The sequence below is a fragment of the Nerophis ophidion genome, linkage group LG14, assembly GCF_033978795.1.
Source record: "Nerophis ophidion isolate RoL-2023_Sa linkage group LG14, RoL_Noph_v1.0, whole genome shotgun sequence".
Taxonomy (NCBI): domain Eukaryota; kingdom Metazoa; phylum Chordata; class Actinopteri; order Syngnathiformes; family Syngnathidae; genus Nerophis; species Nerophis ophidion.
Window position 1 is genome coordinate 26015442 of NC_084624.1, and position 20847 is coordinate 26036288.

A 20847-nucleotide genomic window follows, 5' to 3' on the forward strand; every position below is an offset into this window, starting at 1 on the left:
TATACATACATACATACACACGTGTGTGTATATATACATATATGTGTATATATGTATATACATACATATGTATATATATATATATATATATATACATACATACACACATGTGTGTGTATATATACATATATGTGTATATATGTATATACATACATATGTATATATATATATATATATATATATATATATATATATATATATATATCGTTGTGGCTTGTGCAGCCCTTTGAGACACTTGTGATTTAGGGCTATATAAATAAACATTGATTGATTGATAGATATATATATATATATATATATATATATATATATATATATATATATACATATATATATATATATATATATATATTTACATATATATATAGTTTACACGGTACAACATGTAAAAGTTTCGAGGTGTTTTCACATATAACATTAAAATGTGTCTTAAAAGCATATTGCTGGCTTATAAACTGTATGACTTTCACAGTAATTTACTGTAACGGCAGATCTGGGATTTTACATTTAATTAGAATAAAGTTACAACTAGATGCTGCAACGTCACAATTGTATTTTTATAGTTATTTACGTTCTCAGTTGAACAGAATACTGCCACTTACTGTACAAGACTACGGAACCCCTTAGGGGACAAATCAGTTTGAATTTAAAGTGACTTGCTGTGACATTACAGTGATTACACTATTTTACTGTGAAGATAACAGTTCACTGCTGGATATCGTAAAGTTACAGTAAATTGTGATTACAGTATTTTACTCTGAAAACATTCTCTTTTACTCTGAAAACATTCTCTTTTTACACAGTTTGGTGTTGTATATTGTTCTTTAAAGTCAACCATAAGAGCAAATATACCAATTTAAGGACAAACAAACAGAAAATAATGCATTTCCACTACAAGATCCTCAAGATACATGAAAGATTATAATTAAACATAAACAGAGTTGTTTTAAATGGCTTACCTTTGGCCCAGGAGAGCTCCCTCACTATGCATTGACTCTTCTCTGTGTCTTATTCTTAAATCTTATCACTTGGATTGGGGCAAGGGGAGGAGCCTGACGTCACATTTACTGCAGAGAACTGAAAATGTATAGGAGATGCTCAGGTGCTGCACAAACTGTGGGGATTCCCTGCAGTGGACTCAAGAATTATAATATCTCTCATTTTGGAGTTAACTTTGAAACTTTGAAGGACTTGGCTACACTTACTGCCCCCTAGTGGTAGTCTTTATGTATAGCTGCGTAATTACAGCAGAATGGTGCTTATTTCTAGACATTTTGGAACATTGTGTGGTAAAGAAACACAGTCTTGAAGTTTTTGCTGTTTGCCATGCATGACCGCCCTTGCACATGAGAAAACAGGAAGAACGGCCAACACTTTTTCAACACACAGCACTAAAACTCATTCATATACAGTCGAGGTCAAAAGTTTACATACACTTGTGAAGGACATAATGTCATGGCTGTCTTGAATTTCTAATAATTTCAACAACTCTTATTTTTTTGTGATAGAGTGATTGGAGCACACACTTCTTGGTCACAAAAAACATTTATAAACTTTGGTTTTTTATGAATTTATTATGGGTCTACTAAAAATGTGAGCAAATCTACTGGGTCAAAAGCATACATACAGCAATGTTAATATTTGGTTACATGTCTCTTGGCAAGTTTCAGTGCAATAAGGCGCTTTTGGTAGTCATCCACAAGCTTCTGGCAAGTTTCCGGTTAAATTTTTGACCACTCCTCTTGACAAAATTGGTGCAGTTCAGCTAAATGTATTGGTTTTCTGACATGGACTTGTTTCTTCAGCATTGTCCACACATTTAGGTCAGGACTTTGGGAAGGCCATTCTAAAACATTAATTATAGCCTGATTTAGCCATTCTTTTACCACTTTTGACGTGTGTTTGGAGTTATTGTCCTGTTGGAACACCCAACTGCGCCCAAGACCCAACCTCCTTGCTTATGATTTGAGGTTGTCCTAAAGAATTTGGAGGTAGTCCTCCTTTTTCATTCAACCGTTTAATCTCTGTAAATCATCTGACATCACAGGGACAAAGATAAGAACTTCTGGAGTAAAGTTCTGTGGTTTTGCTGCCAATGCTTTACAGAGAGTAAATGGGACAGTGAAAAATGAGGATTACCTCCAAATTCTTCAGGACAACCTAAAATCATCAGCCCGGAGGTTGGGTCTTGGGCACAGTTGGGTGTTCCAACAGGACAATGACCCCAAACACACGTCAAAAGTGGTAAAAGAACGGCTAAATCAGGCTATAACTAAGGTTTTAGAATGGCCTTCCCAAAGTCCTGACCTAAATGTGTGGACAATTCTGAAGAAACAAGTTCATGTCAGAAAACCAAAAAATTTAGCTGCACCAATTTTGTCAAGAGGAGTGGTCAAAAATTCCACGAGAAGCTTGCCAGAAGCTTGTGGATGGCTACCAAAAGCGCCTTATTGCAGTGAAACTTCCCAAGGGACATGTAACCAAATATTAACATTGCTGTATGTACACTTTTGACCCAGCAGATTTGGTCACATTTTTAGTAGACCCATAATGAATTCATAAAAGAACCAAACTTCATGAATGTATTTTGAGACAATAAAGTATGTGCTCCAATCACTCTATTAAAAAAAAAAAAAAAAATTGTAGAAATTATTGGAGACTCAAGACAGCCATTACATTGTGTCCTTCACAAATGTATGTAAACTTTTGACCACGACTGTATATCCAAATTCACAAATGCACACAAATTGCACATTAGGAAAAAACGTGCAGCAGAAATATTGTTCTGCAGTAGTCTCTCAAAGTGGTTATGATAAAAGCCTAGACTTGATTGGTATGTTTAACAGCACAGGTGTCAAACTCAAGGCCTGGGGTCCAGATCTGGCCCGCGACATCATTTTATCTGTCCCGCAAACACCTGGAAATGATATGTGTCAGTAAAGTACTTAATATTTTCCCACTAAATGTAATGGAATTTTTTCATATTGACACAAAAAATATATGTACTGCTTGAAATTGCAAACCTTTTAAACTTTAATAGTATCCATTATTGGAACAAATATTACAGAATATTATCATACTTTCCAAACATGTTTATGTCTAAATAAAAATAAATACTTAAATATTTGCTTGACTTATGATTTTACAGCATACTAGCCATTTTTTAGCGTTGAAATTCTGTTGACTGAGCTGCCATATTTTTACTGTAAAATCTTGGGGGTTTTTTAACGGTGTATTACTGTAAATGGTAGAAAAACTGGCAGCTAAGTTGCCAGAATAAAAAAAGAACATGTACTGTTTTTGCATTCACAATATAATGTTGTAAAAACCAACGTCAATTTAACACAAAAAAATTGTCAAATATGCTGCCAGCTTTTACCGTAAAAAAAACAAAAAACAAAACAGATGTACTGTGTTAATATTTTTTATATTTACCGTAAAAAAAACGCAATATTTTACAGTAAAAAAATGTAAATGTTAAGTTTTTACTGTAAAATTGATAGTCTACGTTAAACTATTTATACAATTATTAATGAAATCCAGAGGCAAAATTCACTGTTACACGCGGCCCCCTGACGGCAGCCATAACTGCCATGTGGCCCTCAATGAAAACCAGTTTGACATCCCTGGTTTACAGTATAGAAGGATGTCAGTCGCCCGTAAAAAAAGATCTCACAAGGCTTCCTGTGGGGTCCGTTACTGGCTTTCAGCCTTCTCGCTGTTGACTTTAGAAGGTCTGGCGAGCAGCTCCTGAACATCATCTTCATCCTTGAAAGTGCGGTTCTTGAACTCCTTTTGGAGCCAATCTCTGAACTGCAAGAAGTGACAAAAATCATAAAAAAAAAACAAAAAAAACCAATGCAAAGCAATTTCCAGGTACTTTTCACATACACTGTTAAATAGTCGGTAGATTTCTTGATCAAATACTGCAAGCTCGCTCGGCAGAATTTTACTGTAAAAATAAAAGTGGTCCAGATTTTACGGTAAAAATCTGGTGACTGAATAGCCAGGTTTTTTGTACCGATCTACAGATTTTTTTTTTATGGTGCAAAAAAATCAAGGAAATTGAAACAATCTATTCCAAGATTTCACATACAATAATCCCTCATTTATCACTGTTAATTGGTTCCAGACGTGAGTGACCGTGATAAATGAATTTCCGCGAAGTAGGAGTCACTAATTATGAATCAAATATTTTCATAGCTAGAGTATGAAAAATGTTTCTTACCTTCTGAATATGTTTTTCAACCAATATGTGAAAGCGGTCTGTCTCTCTGTGTTGGCCCTGTAATAAGTTGGCGACTTGTCTAGGATGTACCCCGCCTTCCGCCCGAATGTAGTCGAGATAGGCTACAGTGTCCCAAATCCTGTATGTACCTTTCAGCATTAATGGTGCCTTCACAGATGTTTAAGCTACCCATGCCTTGGGCACTAATACATTCCCATTCCATCACATATACTGGCTTTCGAACTTTGCGCAGAACAGGCCAAATGGTTCTTATCCTCTTTGATCCGGAGGAGATGACGTCCACAGTTTCCAGAAACAATTTGAAATGTGGACTCGTCAGACCACAGAACACTTTTCCACTTTGCATCAGTCGATCTTATATGAGCTCAGGTCCAGCGAAGTTGGCGGCGTTTCTGGGTGTTAAATGGTTTTTGCTTTGCATAGTAGAGTTTTAACTTGCACTTACAAATGTCGCAAAAAACTGTAGCTACTGACAGTGGTTTTCTGAAGTATTCCTGAGCCCAAGTGGTGATATCCTTTACATACTGATGTCGCTTTTTGATGCAGTACCGCCTGAGGGAACGAAGGTCACGTGATTTGTTCAGATTCTCTTAACTTTTTGATGATATTATGGACTGTAGATGGTGAAATCCCTACGTTTTTTGCAACAGCTCATTGACAAATGTTGTTCTTAAACTATTGGACAATTTGCTCACGAATTTGTTCACAAAGTGGTGACCCTCACCCCATCCTAGTACCCGCACTCTTTTACTACGGGAGTTTTGAGGCAAAAACCTGAACAACCCCCTATCCTCCAACCTCAACCGCCCCACGATCCGGGTGACAGCCTGGGTTTTTAACTCAGTAGTAGTACGCAGGTGTCTTAAACAAGCGGAAAATCCACAAAGCTGAGAGAGAGCACACATTCGCTAGACAAAGCTGAGATGTTTGTGATCGACAGCTATAAACACATATCATTGCATTCCCCCGTAAAAATTGGGGGCCCCGGATTGGGTGGGGCCCCTGGGTTTCAGCCCATTAAGGCGGGCTTGAAAAGGACATATTTATTTTTGGTGCTAGGATGCCATCAGCAGGGGAGTCATCAAGCAGGACATCCACATTACTTTTTTACACAAAATGATCCTGTAATTTTCTCTGCCTCAAGGAAATTGGTAATTTTATGGTAAATCTCAAGGCATGACAACTTTTAATGTGGTCCAATGCGCTTACGTCACACGCACAACAAAAAGAAGAAGTGGTTGCAGCGTTTCCTATTTATTTATTTGAGGCGAACATTAATTGGCAGAAAAAGCTCCAGCCCTTCCCACCCAACCCCCACGTTGTACTGTAATCTTCCATGTCTGACAAACTTCCCTCTTCAATTTGGAATGAAATTAATATGCTGACTTAAAACATTGCGATGGCCGATTACATGTAAAAAAAAAAATTTATGAAAGTATGAGCACACAGAATCGTAAAAAATAATAACAAACAGATGTATTGCCTTATTAATGTAACTACAACTGAAGTTAGAGTTATGATTTAAATATAACATTTATTTAGATATTTTATCTAATTACATGACATATATTCAATATTTATATCACAACACTAATTTCAGGATGGTATAAATATGTATTGTATTTGCATTGTGCGAATGTTTTTATGTATGTATATATGTATGCATGTATATACTGTACTACACATATATACATACATATATACATATAAATATATAAATTCATACATACATACATATATATGTATACATATTTATGTATATGTATATACATATACATACATACATACACACACATATATACATATATATATATATATATATATATATATACATATATATATATATATATATATATATATATATATATATATATATATATATATATATATATATATATATATATATATATATATATATATATATATATATATATATATATATTGTATATATATATATAGTAAAAAGAAGTTGACTAACTTCATCAACTTGAGTCGCCTCAAACTCTTGGAGTTGGCGCTCGAAGCCCAGGTTAGGACCCGCACTGGGCCGGACCACCCTCACTGCAGCCAGAGCCTCTTTCCAGCCCAGTGTGGTCACCATCATAATGTAGGCCACCACCAGGGTGACGCTGCGGGACACGCCCGCCAGACTGCAACAGGGAGAAAGACACACATGGGTGTATGAGGACGTGTGAACACATCACATGCATGTGCTGTTTCACTGCAAATAAAGCTTACAAAAAAATATGAAAACAGAAGTGTCCTGGAAACAAAAGGACATAATAGGACATTTTATTAGGCACATGTGCACGTACAATACTTCCACACCTTGAATGTCACAGACTATTTATTACTGTTAAAAACTAGAATGAACATTTGCATTTCAAAATTTTGGAAAGGATTTTCATCATTGATGTCATATGTATATGACATTCCCCTAGCAAAATTGGACAACAAAAATATTATAAATGTCTGAATGTAATCAATTTTTTTGACTGATACATTTGACAATAAAATGAGATTCTTTGAGGATAACACCTACAGCAGTGCGGTTTCTGTTTTTTTCAAATCCAACCTAAGTCTCATATATATATATATACACATATATATACACACACACACACATATATATATGTATATATATATATATATATATATATACAGTATATATATATATATATATATATATATATATATATATATATATATATATATATATACATATATATACATATATATATATATATATATATATATATATATATATATATATATATATATATGTATATATATATATATATATATATACATGCATCAATAATCTATTTTAATTGAATTTTTAGCTTCTGAATCGTAATCTACTTAACAAAGAGATAATATTGTACCGTGAGATTTGATTCTGATTCTATTTATATCCACATATGAAAGAGACTTAGGTTGGATTTGAAAAAAACAGAAATTGCACCGTTGACATTGACATAAACAAATTAGACATAATTTTATATATATATATATATATGTATATATATATATATATACATATATATATATATATATATACTGTATTTTCCGGACTATAAGGCGGACATAAAATCCTTTTTTTCCCTCAATACTCGACAGTGCGCCTTATAACCTGGTGCGCCTAATGTACAGAACAATTCTGGTTTTGCTTACCGACCTCAAAACTATTTTATTGGTACATGGTGAAATGATAAGTGTGACCAGTAGATTGGCAGTCACACATAAGAGATACGTATAGACTGCAATATGATGGCAGTCACACAAGATATACGTGTAGACTGCAATATGACTTAAGTACAAATAAATGGGTTGTACTTGTATAGCGCTTTTCTACCTTCAAGGTACTCAAAGCGCTTTGACACTACTTCCACATTTACCCATTCACACACACATTCACACACTGATGGAGGGAGCTGCAATGCAAGGCGCTAACCAGCGCCCATCAGGAGCAAGGGTGAAGTGTATTGCTCAGGACACAACGGACGTGACGAGGTTGGTACTAGGTGGGGATTGAACCAGGGACCCTCAGGTTGCGCTCGGCCACTTTTCCACTGCGCCACGAATGTCATATGTTCCATTGAAAATATAGAACGCTACACACGGCGCTCAAAAATATATCAAAATGTTTTAGTACGACTATGTATCCTGAAAAAACTGTCAGAAAGTGGCTGATTTGTAAAAATGCAATTAAGTGTTTTACATTTAGAAAAAAAATATAATAATATGACTCCTTTAATGTCCCCTATAATCTGGTGCGCTTTATATATGAAAAAAGATCGGAAATAGACCATTCATTGGCAGTGCGCTTTATAATCGCGGGGTCGCGGGGGGTGCTGGAGCCTATCTCAGCTGCATTCGGGCTGAAGGCGAGATACACCCTGGACAAGTTGCCACCTCATCGCAGGGCCAACACAGACAGACAGACAACATTCACACTCACATTCACACACTAGGGCACATTTAGTGTTGCCAATCAACTTATCCCCAGGTGCATGTCTTTGGAGGTGGGAGGAAGCCGGAGTACCCGGAGGGAACCCACGCATTCACGGGGAGAACATGCAAACTCCACACAGAAAGATCCCGAGCGCAGGATCAAACCCATGACTACTCAGGACCTTCGTATTGTGAGGAACATGCACTAACACCTGTGTCACGTGCTGCCCACATTTCTTTTCGTTTAAGTAAATAGGCGTTTATCACTTGCAACTTTAAAAAACAGTGCATTTTTAATAAGAAACAGTTAAATTAATTCCCATCACATTTATTTAATTCATGGAAATGTGTGCAAAACTGGAACATAAGTGCCCTAAAAGAAAGGAGCTGGTCGGATCTCTCGGTGAGGTGGCTAGCGGCTGTCAGCCAAATTTTAGAACTATCTGCATTTCTTTATTTACAATAAATAAATTGATTATCGATTATTGACTTTTACTACAAATAGCATGATTACAGATAGCATTAGTGAAAAGCCAAAATAAGTGACACTGAGGTGTACACTTCAAACAATAGCATGCCAACTGTAATAATAGAAGTCTAAATATCTGGTCTTGTTCAAAACTTAATCGAATACAGTTTAAGGTTGTCCATCGCATTCTTATTTTATTTGTATTTTTGTTGTACTTTATATTTTACTATTTTTGGGGGGGGTTGTTTTCTCATTACCTGTATTATGATATCAAATGAATAAATAAATACATATTTATATATTTTTTTAAAGTAGCGGCTTACAGTCCAGAATTTACAGTATGTGATCGAAAAACTGCTTAAAACAGATGCTTTACATATTTAACAATAAAATGTTGTGTTATAGTTAGAAAAATAATAATAATAATAAATCAAATTTGTTCTATGTATCCAACATGAGTAAAGTACCTGAATATATTACTAGGTGTGTACCTGTTGAAAATGCTAGCATGCTAACGTTAGAATGCATCAAATACCAAAACATGACTGAGGTGTATACCTACAAAAGTCACCAAAAAACAAAGCTATCGTATTTATGTTAAAATGCTTACAGCTATCATTCGATAAGTAACAAAGTATTTGATGCTGAAGTGTATACCTGCAAAATTTGATTAAAAAAAAGATAGCATGCTAACTACGGGCCGATAAAACAACTCGCTATTGGCCACACTTTAAACACACCTGATCTAGTCTTTTATGGGTGGAAAACAATGTCGTAGATTTTAAAAATCCTGTAGCGTCGCCTGTTCTCATGCCTCGGGCCAAAGTCACAGGTCAGTCCATTTTAGTTATGTCGACAACAGCTCAAGACAAAGTCAGTCAGTATAAAGCAATTAAGGATCATTCCAATCACTGTGAGGCCTTGATGGGGCTGGAAGAGTAAGTAAGCGCGGTGGTTGTAAAAATGGCAATAAGCAAGCAGCGCCACAAAGTCAAGAGACAGCGCAGTCAGTCCAGTAACCAGGAAACCACACCAACGACGATGACTATTTTCCCCCACCTCTATTGTGAAGGCCATGGCACCTTTGTCGTGGTATACTGTATGTCCAACAAAAAAAATGTTTTGATCGTATCTATGACTACAAACTAGGGTTATACCTGTACTAGTATAGTATTGCAGTACTAATGAATAAAAAAAAAACGTACTATACTCTGTTTGAAAAGACCCGGTTCGCCCAATTTTTTTTTACGGGCCTGACAGCAGGTCGTCGTCGTCATGTCGTGTCATTGCTGGTTTTACGAGCAGAGGAGCATGTTCAGCAGCACACAGTCACAGAGTACTTACAAGCAGACGCAGTGTGTAGACAAAAAAGGGAGAATGGACACATTTCGGCTTAAAAACTAACTATAAAGGTGAAGACATATCACTGAAACGCCCAGGAAGCGGTGCTTTAAGACATGGCTAGCTAGTTAGCGGCTATTGTCTATCTGCAGTCTGCAGTGTTTTAGCTACTTCTAAATCACTAATCCTCACTTCCATGGCAAAAAACAAAGTAAGGTTCTTACAAGTATCATCCCTGCAGGACAAGGAATAGCAAAACATGAAAACTACACACCGTAGGAGGATACAATAGCTCACCGGCGACACCACTAACAAAAGCTAGCATGCCTGAATGTAAACAAATGCCATGGGTGGATCTACACCTGACATCCACTGTAATTATACCAAGTACAAGAGCGTATCTTGTCGATACTACTATGATTACATCGATATTTTTTTATCACAAAATCTTTTTTCCTTTTTAAAAAATTCATATTATGTTTATAAAGTCAGGAAATACGTCCCTGAACACATGAGAACTTAGAATATGACCAATGCATGATCCTGTAACTACTTGGTATCAAATTGAGACCTAAATTTGTGGTATCATCCAAAATTAATGTAAAGTATTCAAACAACAGAAGAATAAGTGATTTTTACATTTTAACAGAAGTGTAGACAGAACATGCTGAAACTCAAAATAACCAGATATTAACAGTATTAGACATCAACAGTAACATTAGAAAAAATATATATATTTTGTAATGTTTACGACCAATTAGATGCACCAGCATTAACTTGTCCAAGAAATGCAAATAACCAATCAAACCCTTAATAATGGCAACTTACATACACTTTACTATAAATCAGGGATTCCCAAACTGAGGTACATGTATCAGTAGTGGTACTCGGGCTCCATCTAGTGGCCAAACAATCACTTGATTAAAGTACAGTGTTTTATTTTCCACTTTTCAAACACTGTGTTGTTGTTCAAACTGTGTATAATTTTAAATATACTTTTTAAATAAAACCTGTGCCTTGTTTTTAATGAATATTCAGGTCTACTATGCTACTGTATTTTGATGTAGGTCATTAATATCATACTGACAGATGTTATTTGTGACGATGCCGCATGTCCGCTGTTGTTGTGATCCTACGATGCAGAAAAGGCAGGCGTTGTGCAGGCAGAAAGGTGTTTAATTGGGAACTAGGCAGCATAAAAATAAAGGTCTAGTTAGTAGCAACAGCATACTTTATAGCTCTAAAGTAGGGAATCAGGTGGACCTACATAGAACTAATTAACAATGAGGAACAACTGTGCTGGCGGGACAAGGAACAGAAAGTAAAGGTGCTGTAAAACACAGACACCAAACAGGAAACATTGACAAAACAAGGCGCACCGGGACAGGAAGTGATACTAAACACGTGAAAATAAACAACATAGTCTAAACCAGATCTGGGCAGTTATTGACTAGGAGGGTCACATTTAGACAAAAAAATGTGTCTGGGGGCCAGTATATCAAATTTTTAGGACTACTAATACAAAACCTCACAATAATGTCTGAATGCTAAGAAAGTTTCGACCGACCGCCTTAAAAAACGGAATGAAATTTGTTTTTGTTTTTTTACTGAATGAGAGACCCAGAATGTACATGAAAATAAAGAATGTGGGATTTACAATATTAACTATGAACATAAAACACTGAATATTGACAACATATTAAAGTCTCACCCCCTCTCCATAGACATATTTTACAATCGAGCAAAACGCAACAAAAGCAACAAACACAGCAAAATATAAACGCAAAGGGTGAAAAAAAAAATAACACCTACAATCGAATATATCTGATACATCACTAAGCTTTAGAACTTTGTTGTAAAAATCTCCTTCCCTGTCTGTCCCTGACACTCGCATTTCAGGCAGGGCGCTCTGGAAACACTCTGTGGAAACGCTCCCCGCCCACACTGCTTGGTGCCTCCTCTGAGCTGCTGTGATTTAGATTACCGTCCATCCATCCATCCATCCATTTCTACCACTTATTCCCTTTGGGGTCGCGGGGGGCGCTGGTGCCTATCTCAGCTACAATCGGGCAGAAGGCAGGTCACACCCTGGACAAGTCGCCACCTCATCACAGACTTAGATTACCATAGTAACTAATTAGAAGCCATAGTAACTAATTAGATGACCATAGTAATTTATTAGATTACCATAGTAACTAGTATATCATGCAAAAGCGCAGATTCATATTAGTTCGAGACTTATGATCATTTGAAAACTTCACTGCACATCATAATGGCAGCTACAGTTTTCATCTTAAAAAAATGCTTTGGGAATATCCGGCGGGCCAGATTAAAACACTTAACAGGCCTAATGTGGTCCCCGGGCCTTAATTTGCCTAAATCTGGTCTAAACTGTCATGTGAGATCATGACATTAGTATTTGTACTGCCCACTGTAGATGCTTCAATAATATTTGTATTAAATTAGTTGTTAATTAGTCTGTAATTGGTGCAATGTCAAAAAGACAGCTGTGACTGTAGGCAACCTCATGATGCAGTTTTTTTAATTACCTCCACAAGATGGCAGTAGCTGCATTTGAAGTGCAATGGCACATACACCTAAAGTAGCAGGAGAGTGGAAAAACCAAGTTGACTTTATATACTTAATTGTGTTTTATTCATGTATATATTAAACCACATCCAATTGAATTTACAATCCGTAAAGTATGTGAAAATACCGTCCAAACATCACAAAATGCCACAAATTATGTCGGCAATTCTGAATATTCTGCTCCGAATATCTTGGCCAATAACGCTTCTGTACTCTAAACCAGTGTTTCTCAAGCACTGTGCCGCTGCACACTAGTGTGCCTTGAGATACAGTCTGGTGTGCCGTGGGAGATTATCTAATTTCACCTATTTGGGTTAAAAATATGTTTTGCAAACCAGTAATTATAGTCTGCAAATGATGTGTTGTTGTTGAGTGTCTGTCTAGAGCTCGGCAGAGTGACCGTGTAATACTCTTCCATATCAGTAGGTGGCAGCCGCCAGTTAATTGCTTTGTAGATGTCGGAAACAGCGGGAGGCAGTGTGCAGGTAAAAAAAAATTATCTAATGCTTAAACCAAAATAAAAAAAACGTGAGTGCCCATAAGAAAAGGCAATGAAGCTTAGGGAAGGCTATGCGGAACGAAACTAACACTGAACTGGGTTAAAAGTAAACAAAAACAGAATTCTGGACGACAGCAAAAACTTGCTGTGGAGCAAAGACGTCGTCCACAATGTACATCCGAACATGACATGAAAATCAACAATATCCCCACAAAGAAGGATTAAAAACAACTGAAATATTCTTGATTGCTAAAACAAAGTACATGCGGGAAATATTGCTTAAAGGAAGAGATGAAACTGCTACAGGAAAATAACACCAAAAAAAATGAGAAAAAGCCACCAAAATAGGAGTAGCGCAAGACAAGAACTAAAACACTACACACAGGAAAAAAGCAAAAAAACACCAAGTAAGTCCTGGCGTGATGTGACGGGACGTTACAATACAATACACCTACTTTGAGACAAGAGCTACAGTGATGCATGGTTGGTTATGGTTTAAACTCCTATCCAACAATTGCAACAACGACTTTTTACTGTCAACTGAGTTTTGTTTTTTAATGATTTCTGCTGGTCATGTGCCTCCAGATTTTTTCAACACTAAAAATGTGCCATGGCTCAAAAAAGGTTGAAAAACACTGCTCTGAACCATATTATCAGATCAGTCATAATGGAAATACACAAAAGTTGTAAAGAGATGTGCTTTTCATCATTCACAATCCTTATTTAAGACAAGAACACTTATGCTTGCCTTTTTTATGCATTCAAACTGGAAAATAAATAACTAACAATTGTGTCAATATATCGAGTATCCTCTGTTGCACCCATTACACCCTCTAAAAAACATCCAATGATACTCCATTTACATGTCATGACCTGAAAATTAAATATGAGGGATTTTGGGGCAGGACGGTGGAACTAGGGTTTGTGCGTCAGCCTCACAATACGAAGGTCCTGAGTAGTCCTGGGTTCCATCCCGAGCTCGGGATCTTTCTGTGTGAAGTTTGCATGTTCTCCCTGTGACTGCGTGGGTTCCCTCCGGGTACTCCGGCTTCCTCCCACTTCCAAAGACATGCACCTGGGGATAGGTTGATTGGCAACACTAAATTGGCCCTAGAGTGTGAATGTTGTCTGTCTATCTGTGTTGGCCCTGCGATGAAAGGGCGACTTGTCCAGGGTGTACGCCGCCTTCCGCCCGATTGTAGCTGAGATAGGCACCAGCGCCCCCCGCGACCCCAAAGGGAGTAAGCGGTAGAATATGGATGGATGAATGAGTGATATTTTTATTATAATCGCCAATGCAGATAGCCTGTTTTAGCAGAGCACTGATAGCCATGAGCTAATGCTAGCTTACGCTGCTATTGTTGACGGCTGCTTCTGCTTCGTCTCAAACTTGCTAAAAGTCAATTGTAGATTATAATTAACGCATCTCTCACCAGGTAGTAGACAAATGCAGCCATGGAACGAGAGGCTGGTCGACTTTGACATACCCCGAGATTGTGAAAAAGACCAAGTTTTGCCTACTTTTTTTTTAAACCTTTTTAAGGATTGCGATTGAGACTTAATCAGCGGGATTGTGTGAGTGTCTCGTCGGTCGGCATCATGGAAAATTGTACAGTAAGTGTTTGTTTTATTATGTTTGATTATGGTTTGTTTCGGTTTTCCCAAGATTTCGCTTTTAACACTACATAAGTTGTGTGGTCCTCTGTCCTCTGTGATTTTTTTTTTATATACATTTTGATTTCTATTTTAACTTTTTAAATGATTTTACCCTTTAAAATTGTTTTTAATCATATTTATTTTTATATTGTTTTTACATTGGTTTTATATTTATTTAGTTTTTGTTTTTATTCAATCATTGGTGGAGCATATTATTGTTTTTTTTATATTCTTTTTAACATGGCTGTGCAGCACTTTGGAAACGTTCTTGTTGTTTAAATGTGCTATATAAATGATAAATGGGTTGTACTTGTATAGCGCTTTTCTACCTTCAAGGTACTCAAAGCGCTTTGACACTACTTCCACATTTACCCATTCACACACACATTCACACACTGATGGAGGGAGCTGCCATGCAAGGCGCCAACCAATAAAGTGGATTGGATTGGATTCCCAGGTTCTAAACCAAAAGCCAGGACAGGTGATGCACTTTCAAACGCACTTCCGACTCCAACTTAAGTTTTTCAAAAAATAGCTTTGTTTGCAAAAAAAGGTCTTCATTCCATGCACATCCAAAGTGAATGAAAACTACCGTAGTTTTGCTGCATACAAAGCTACAAACAAAAAACTAAGGCTCAGGTGTTGCATTAGAAGTGGTCAAAAATTGTTTTTACCGCCAGTCTCTCAACCCAACATTCTTTGTCCAATCAAATTCACCTGTGCGCCCCTATATGCTATTGTCACAGGTGCTGTAAATGACCCTTATAATTCAATAATTAACTTGCAATATGTAGAAAATGGATGGATGGATGGATGTTAAAACATATGTTCATGGCAATTCAAAAATTAGATAATTTAACTTAATAATATATGCAGAACTAGAGAAATATAAATAACACAAACATGGCTACCACAACCATAATGAGAGAAATTAAGGTGCAGTAGCACAGAAGGCCCAAGTATTCATCAAACAACACCACAGTGACCAACACCAAAGTGCAGTAGCACAATAGGCCCAAGCATTCATCAAACACCACTACAATGGCCAACACCAAAGCGCAGTAGCATAGTAGGCCCAAGCATTCATCAAGCAATAAATAAATAATGTATTTAACTTGTAATATATGCAGGAATACAGAAATATAAATAACAAAAAAATGGCTAACACATGGTTAGTTGTATATTTAGCACTTAGTAATGCTGCAGATGCTAGTGTTAAAAACATATTTTTTTCCAGAGTGATCATTGTTGGCTCTTACAAACTCTGCTTGATTAGCATTGTTGTTGATGAGGAAGGGATCTGTGGTTGCTACCTCATTATCTTTTAAAATGGCTCGGGAATCTCCCTGAGATTGATAGTATTCTGATCATATCTATTTATTTCCAAACTGTGGAAGTATTTAGGTGTCATAAATCAAACAACGTCAATATAGAGGCAACTTGTTCTTCCACTCTACTGGTACTTTAAGGGTGCCACAACCTAAGAAGGTGTTGACGTAGACTCGTCTCTGGGCTAATTTTTATGGTTCAAGTTGTATAGCCAAGCTAGTATAGTTTTGCAGTACTAATGAACCAAAAACGGTACTATACTCTGTTTGAAAATGACTGGTTCCCTCTTCTCCTTTTCTTTTAACAGGCATGATGGCTAGTCATCGTCATGTCGTGACATTGCTAGTTTTAAGAGGAGAGGAGCATGTTCGGCAGCATACAGTCACAGAGTACTTACAAGCAGACACAGTGTGTAGACAGAAAAGGAAGAAGGGACGCATTTTGACTTAAAAACTAACGATAAAGGTGACGTTATAACACTGAAACGCCCTCAGGAATAGGTGATTTAAGACATGGCTTGCTAGTTAGCAGCTAACGTCTATCCGCAGTCGGCAGTGTTTTAGCTACTTCTAAATCACTAATCCTCGCACATATGACGACACATAAAATGAGTTTCTTACAAGTATCATCCCTGCAGGACAAGGAATAGGCAAACATGCTTCACTACACATCGTAGGAGGATACAATAGCTCACCAGCTTCATCACTAACAAAAGCGTGCCTGAATGTAAACAAATGCCATGGGTGGATCTACACATGACATCCACCGTAATGATACCAAGTACAATAGCGTATTTATTTGATACTACTATTATTACATCGATATTTTTTCTTATCACAAAATCTTTTTTCTCTTTTTTGAAATTCATATTATGTGTATAAACTCAGGAAATACGTCCCTGGACACAAAGAATTTGAATATGACCAATGTATGATCCTGTAACTACTTGGTATCGGATTGACATCCAAATATGTGGTGTCATCCAAAACTAAAGTCAAGCATCCAACAACAGAAGAATAAGTGATTATTACATTTTAACAAAAGTGTAGATAGAACATGTTAAAACAGAAAATAACCAGATATTAACAGTAAATGAACAAGTACATTAATAATCATTTTTTTACAGCTTCTCTTTAAAATTTGGAGAAAATAATAGAATGATAAATGACCCAATATGTTACTGCATACGTCAGCAGACAAATTAGGAGCCTTAAATTGCTTACTTACAAAGACAAGTTGTGTAGTAGGTTCACTATTTTATTTAAGGATAACATTGCTATAAGAAACATATGTTTAATGTACCCTATGATTTTTTTTGTTAAAATAAAGCCAATAATGGCATTTTTTGTGGTGCCCTTTATTTACAAAATTATCTATATATATTTTGGTTCCGTTAGTAAAATATTGGTATTGAGACAACCCTACTCACTGCACACCAAAAAATCCTCGGTTAAAAAATTACCTAATTTTAACCCAACTGCTGGTTCAAAAAAGGACGAGCCCCTTATTTGAGTTATTTTAACTCTACATTTTGGGTTAATTTATTCAACCCAAATTTTGCAGTGATTAATTTAAACCAAAAGTTGAGTTATGCTAACTCCATGTTGGTTGATTCATAACCCAACTATTGGGTTGGATTTATTTAACACAAAAGCTGAGTTATGCTCACTACAGTGTTGGGTTATTCCTAACCCAACTATTGGGTTGCACAATTTAGCGCTCCTTCACCCAATAGTTAGTTAACAATTATAAATTTTACTGCTGGTTTGTCTTACTCCTTCCCAACTACTGATCAACATTATTTTTATTCCTTTAAAATATACTCAAAAGCAAGATGAGATATATATATTTTTTTACGAGAATTGCTGTGTATGGTCATAGTAGTCCTATACAGCATACTCATATATATTCATGTACATAAAATGTGTGATTGCAAAAATTGTTAATGAGATTAGTCCTTAATAAAATTCCCTTAAAGAAAAAAAGTTACTTTTTAATTTTAAAAAAGCCATTTATCCAAAAATGCGTTACACATTGAAAAACAACCCAAAAATGGTTCATAACTTTGAAAACCCACAAATTGAGTTAAAACAATATCCTTATAACCCAAAAAATTGATTGCTCTTCATAAAAACAACTCCAAAATTTAACCCAACACTCGCAACTCATAAATTGGGTTATCAAAATAACCCAGCATTTTTTTACTGTATACTATGAATCACTGGCACATGCCGAGTCCTTTGCACGAAATGAAATGTGGTGCACATTTATATTTGAACATGGTGATGGAGGACATGTCGTATAACAACAACAACAACAAGTGTGTGTGTTACCAGTGAACCAAGCAGCCTTCTCCTTTTATCCGGGACTCGTGCATGAACGTGATACTTTGTTTAAAATGCTGAGTCCTGTGGAGAACAACAACAACATGTGGACAATGCTGAAGAAACAAGTCCATGTCAGAAAAACCAACACATTTAGCTGCACCAAATTTGTCAAGAGGAGTGGTCAAAAAAATCAATCAGAAGCTTGCCAGAAGCATGTGGATGGCTACCAAAAGCGCCTTATTGCAGTGAAACTTCCCAAGGGACATGCAACCAAATATTAACATTGCTGTATGTATACTTTTGACCCAGCAGATTTGGTCACATTTTCAGTAGACCCATAATAAATTCATAAAAGAACCAAACTTCATGAATGTTTTTTGTGACCAACAAGTATGAGCTCCAATCACTCAATCACAAAAAAAATAAGAGTTGTAGAACTCATTGGAAACTCAAGACAGCCATGACATTATGTTCTTTACAAGTGTCATTTTTGACCACGACTGTACTGCACACGTTGAAATAGGGCACTGTGTGTAGATAGATGCATGACCACATGCATGGCTATGTGAAGTGGGTGTATATAAATAGCTCCGACTATCCTGCTAAACTGTGCAACTTCTTTGTCGATGGCTCTGTGCGCATCCTTAAAAGTGAGCTTGTAGAGGCGTAACATTTCCCAAGATGGGATGAAGGAACACAACCTCACACCCAAATTGCTTCTCTGTCTTTTTTTCTTCTGCCACGCACAATATCGGTACTCACAGGTTCTGCGTGGGCAGATCGGCCGCTGAAATGCAGAGATAGGTCATCTCCTGCGGGACAGAGCGCACAAGTTACCTAAATGGTGCAATTAGCAGAGATCCTACGGGACATTCTAGTGATCTCGCCAAGACACACATTTAGAGCGTAAACAATGAGATTTGGGCTAATGTCTGTGATGGAGTAACTTCCTGGAGAACCTGACAGACTGGAATGTTCACTCCTGCCATGTGTACAGAGTGCCCTGCTTTAATGTGAACGGATAACAATATGGAGGCTTCACCTGGAGGATGGGTGCTGCAGTGTCATGAATGGACAGGATGTGGGTGATGTTGTTCCTGGCTAACTGTTCTCGGTCTCTCGCGTCTGGCAAAAACAAACCAAACTGTAAACAAAGCATACACTGTCAGAATAAAACTTACCTCTGAAATTCCCCAAGTATAAGTCAGGCAGGACCTATGGAAGGGGAAAAGAGACCCTGAAGACATCATTGATGGGCTTCAACAGCTGAGCAGACAGCTGCCAAATAGCATACAACTTACTACTTAGTCACATTTTAACAACATTTGTATATAGTTTTTTTTTTAAAGTGGAGAATGTTATGATGTTAAGTATTCCATCAAAAATTCACTATACGTTAACAAAAAACACGACATTAATAAATCATAAACGTACCTTGTTGATGCCATTGCCCATGTCGACAGGGGGGAAAAATACAAACTCACTCGAGGAAAATAAATATAACACTCGACTGAGTTCCAAAATGCCACTTACTTTGGTTACATACTCGCCCAGTGGGTGAAGTGAGCGAGTCTATCGAGAACGCAGCTCTTCTGCTCGCAGTGCATCATGGGAGTTGTAGTGTTAACTCTTATTTAGACACGACATTCCCAATCATCAGTTTACTCGCATTACTGCTTTTTTGTTTGTTTCGTTTTTTTGTAAATTAACACCCTTTTAAATAATTTGAAATAATCTGTAGCTGTACATTCCTGAGAACATATACATACATATATATACATATATATATATATATATATATATATATATATATATATATATATATATATATATATATATATACATATATATATATATATATATATATATATATATATATAAATGGGTTGTACTTGTATAGCGCTTTTCTACCTTCAAGGTACTCAAAGCGCTTTGACACTACTTCCGCATTTACCCATTCACACACACATTCACACACTGATGGAGGGAGCTGCCATGCAAGGCACCGACCAGCACCCATCAGGAGCAAGGGTGAAGTGTCTTGCTCAGGACACAACGGACGTGACGAGGTTGGTTCTAGGTGGGATTTGAACCAGTGACCCTCGGGTTGCGCACGGCCGTGGCGCAGTGGGAGAGTGGCCGTATATATATATATATATATATATATATATATATATGTATATATATATATATATATATATATATATATATATATATATATATATATATATATATATATATATATATATATATATATATATATATATATATATATATATATATATATATATATATATATACACACACACACACACACACATATAAACACCCACATCTGCGGTGCTCTCCAAGGTTTCTCATAGTCATTCACATTGACATCCCACTGGGTTGTGAGTTTTTCCTTGCCCTTGGGATCTGAACCGAGGATGCAGTT

The 20847-nt window shown here is 36.5% G+C and overlaps 2 protein-coding genes across 7 annotated transcripts in view; both read right to left on the bottom strand.

The window, feature by feature from the left end:
- The window catches only part of irf4a (interferon regulatory factor 4a), a 19677-nt gene extending 18600 nt beyond the window's left edge, over positions 1-1077 (bottom strand). Inside the window, exon 1 of the mRNA XM_061920251.1 lies at positions 960-1077. The gene's annotated coding sequence lies outside the window, so the exon portion shown is untranslated. The remainder of the gene's footprint in view (positions 1-959) is intronic.
- On the bottom strand, positions 804-20012 carry dusp22b (dual specificity phosphatase 22b). Of its 6 annotated transcripts, XM_061920253.1 has the most exons (8): positions 19848-20012; positions 19595-19628; positions 19456-19538; positions 19176-19225; positions 18420-18494; positions 6228-6399; positions 3677-3813; positions 804-1077 (listed from the first exon to the last, which is right to left on the bottom strand). In XM_061920253.1, the coding sequence occupies exons 1-7, from the start codon at positions 19866-19868 to the stop codon at positions 3697-3699; spliced, it is 552 nt and encodes a 183-aa protein (XP_061776237.1). In that variant the 5' UTR covers positions 19869-20012; the 3' UTR covers positions 804-1077; positions 3677-3696. The 6 variants fall into 6 exon arrangements, with proteins under 6 accessions (XP_061776237.1, XP_061776241.1, XP_061776236.1 ...); XM_061920257.1 differs by lacking the exon at positions 6228-6399; XM_061920252.1 differs by lacking the exon at positions 804-1077 and having other exon boundaries at positions 3010-3813.
- Between the last annotated feature and the right edge of the window lie 835 nt (positions 20013-20847).